Below are 2,047 nucleotides of genomic sequence, written 5' to 3'. Positions count from 1 at the left end.
ATAACACTGATTATCAGGGACATGGGGACATACTGGCTAGTGGCAGAGCCTTATAACACTGATTATCAGGGACATACTGGCTAGTGGTAGAGCCTTATAACAGTAGTGCAGTGCATAGGGAATAGGGTGCCATTATCTATCTTCACAAAAATCCCCACACACCCCTCTGCCCGTGGCCGAGGTGTCCCATTGATAAAGGATGAGGAGATAAAGGGGTTTCTTCCCGTTGTAGAGTATCACAACGCTTTATATAAAACACAAACAAACCCCAAAAAAATGACATCATATTATCTCTCCAATGCACTTTGAACATATTTATCGGTCAAGTTGTCAAGGCTCTGGTCGACCAAACTGGGTTTAGTAAAAGGAAACGCATCCGCAACAACCGTAGACAAACAAATGACCATAGAAACAAAACAATTAGCGTATGAAAAACCTGAAATTACACACACAAACAAACAAAAACTACAAATAATGTTAGCTTCATGTATATCTCTACCAACATAGCTGTAGGTTAGGATTAACCCCATTACACAGTATACTGGTTCCCAGTAAACAAAACGCTGGTTTATTAAAGAAGAAGAGAGAAAGTTCCACCTGTTCGAACTGAGTCAGTTGGCCAACCAGCAGACAACTCCTAGCTTCTGTAGAAAGGAAAATACACCTGCAAAATGTCACGGGGACATTGATGTGCATCAACTGTGTTTCACCCTGAATACATACATGGTGCGGTTCGACAACAAAGAGGAAACAAGGTTTTCAGCAGACGACAAAAGGACCCCTGCCCCCCTTGTCCCCCCCTAACCCCCCTGGTCCCCCTGAGTCACCCCCTTGGGCCCCCCCTCCTCTTCTCAGTCGTGATGGTCGTAGCATCTTTAATAAAAGGCTACAAAATTCATACAAAAGAGATGGAAAAAATAAAAAGCTGTCCTTGGAAACGTAGCGTGAAGGAAGAGCCAATCAACTGGAGGGATTCTTAGCTAGAAATCCTTGACTGCGGACGGAACAGAAAAAGATCCCGCCTTGCTGAATTGAACAGTTCAGATTGTTGTTTCCCTTCCAAACAGGGACACTGTTATTCGGACATCACCGCAGGGTAAGGCTTGGTTGTCAGATGGGTTCGACATGGTTCTGTTCAGAAGCTCTAGACTCTACTTAGCAGAGTGGATCTGGGGGAGGGAGGGGGCAGGAAGAAAGAGAGAGAGAGAGAAAAGACAACATCTATTAGCAAGACATCTAACAGGTATTTATCTATGTATTGTAGCAGTAATGGCTAACTGACTGGCTGGCTAACTGACTGGCTGGCTAACTGACTGGCTAACTGACTGGCTAACTGACTGGCTGGCTAACTGACCGGCTGGCTGGCTAACTGACTGGCTGGCTGGCTAACTGACTGGCTGGCTAACTGACTGGCTGACTGACTGGCTGGCTGGCTGGCTAACTGACTGACTGGCTGGCTAACTGACTGACGAACTGACTGGCTGGCTGGCTAAACTGACTGACTGGCTGGCTAACTGACTGACTGACTGGCTGACTAACTGACTGGCTGGCTAACTGACTGGCTGGCTGGCTAACTGACTGGCTGACTGGCTGGCTAACTGACTGTCTGGCTGGCTAACTGACTGTCTGGCTGGCTAACTGACTGACTGGCTGGCTAACTGACTGACTGGCTGGCTAACTGACTGGCTGGCTAACTGGCTAACTGACTGGCTGGTTAACTGACTGGCTTACTGACTGGCTGGCTAACTGACTGGGTCTTAGTCAGCTCCCTGGGCTCTGAGGATAATATACAACCACACTGAACAAAAGACAATGATTCTTCTATGTACTACTGCTACAATAGCAGAAATCAATACAACACTGTCTGTTCTGTGTGTCTACTTAGAGAAGGTTAATAACCCCAACCCCTTCCCTGTCCTGGAACAGCCATAAAGCACATTGCTGGCCTAGAGGCTCTTAGCCAAACTCCAGGCTTATCAGCAGTGGGGATAGAGGCAAGTGTGTGTGTGTGTGTCTCTGCGTGGGCGAGCTAGAGGCACGCTGTGCT

The 2,047-nt window shown here is 47.3% G+C and overlaps 1 protein-coding gene across 1 annotated transcript in view; it reads right to left on the bottom strand.

Annotated features, from left to right (window-relative positions):
* Positions 1-842: 842 nt before the first annotated feature.
* Positions 843-2,047, bottom strand: part of LOC112246529 (ras-GEF domain-containing family member 1B-A-like) — a 43,174-nt gene continuing 41,969 nt past the window's right edge. Inside the window, exon 14 of the mRNA XM_042320237.1 lies at positions 843-1,169. Coding sequence (XP_042176171.1) covers positions 1,145-1,169 — 25 coding nt within the window. The 3' untranslated portion in view covers positions 843-1,144. The remainder of the gene's footprint in view (positions 1,170-2,047) is intronic.

This window comes from Oncorhynchus tshawytscha, linkage group LG04, assembly GCF_018296145.1.
Source record: "Oncorhynchus tshawytscha isolate Ot180627B linkage group LG04, Otsh_v2.0, whole genome shotgun sequence".
Lineage (NCBI taxonomy): Eukaryota > Metazoa > Chordata > Actinopteri > Salmoniformes > Salmonidae > Oncorhynchus > Oncorhynchus tshawytscha.
This window is presented reverse-complemented; position numbering and strand designations above follow the sequence as displayed.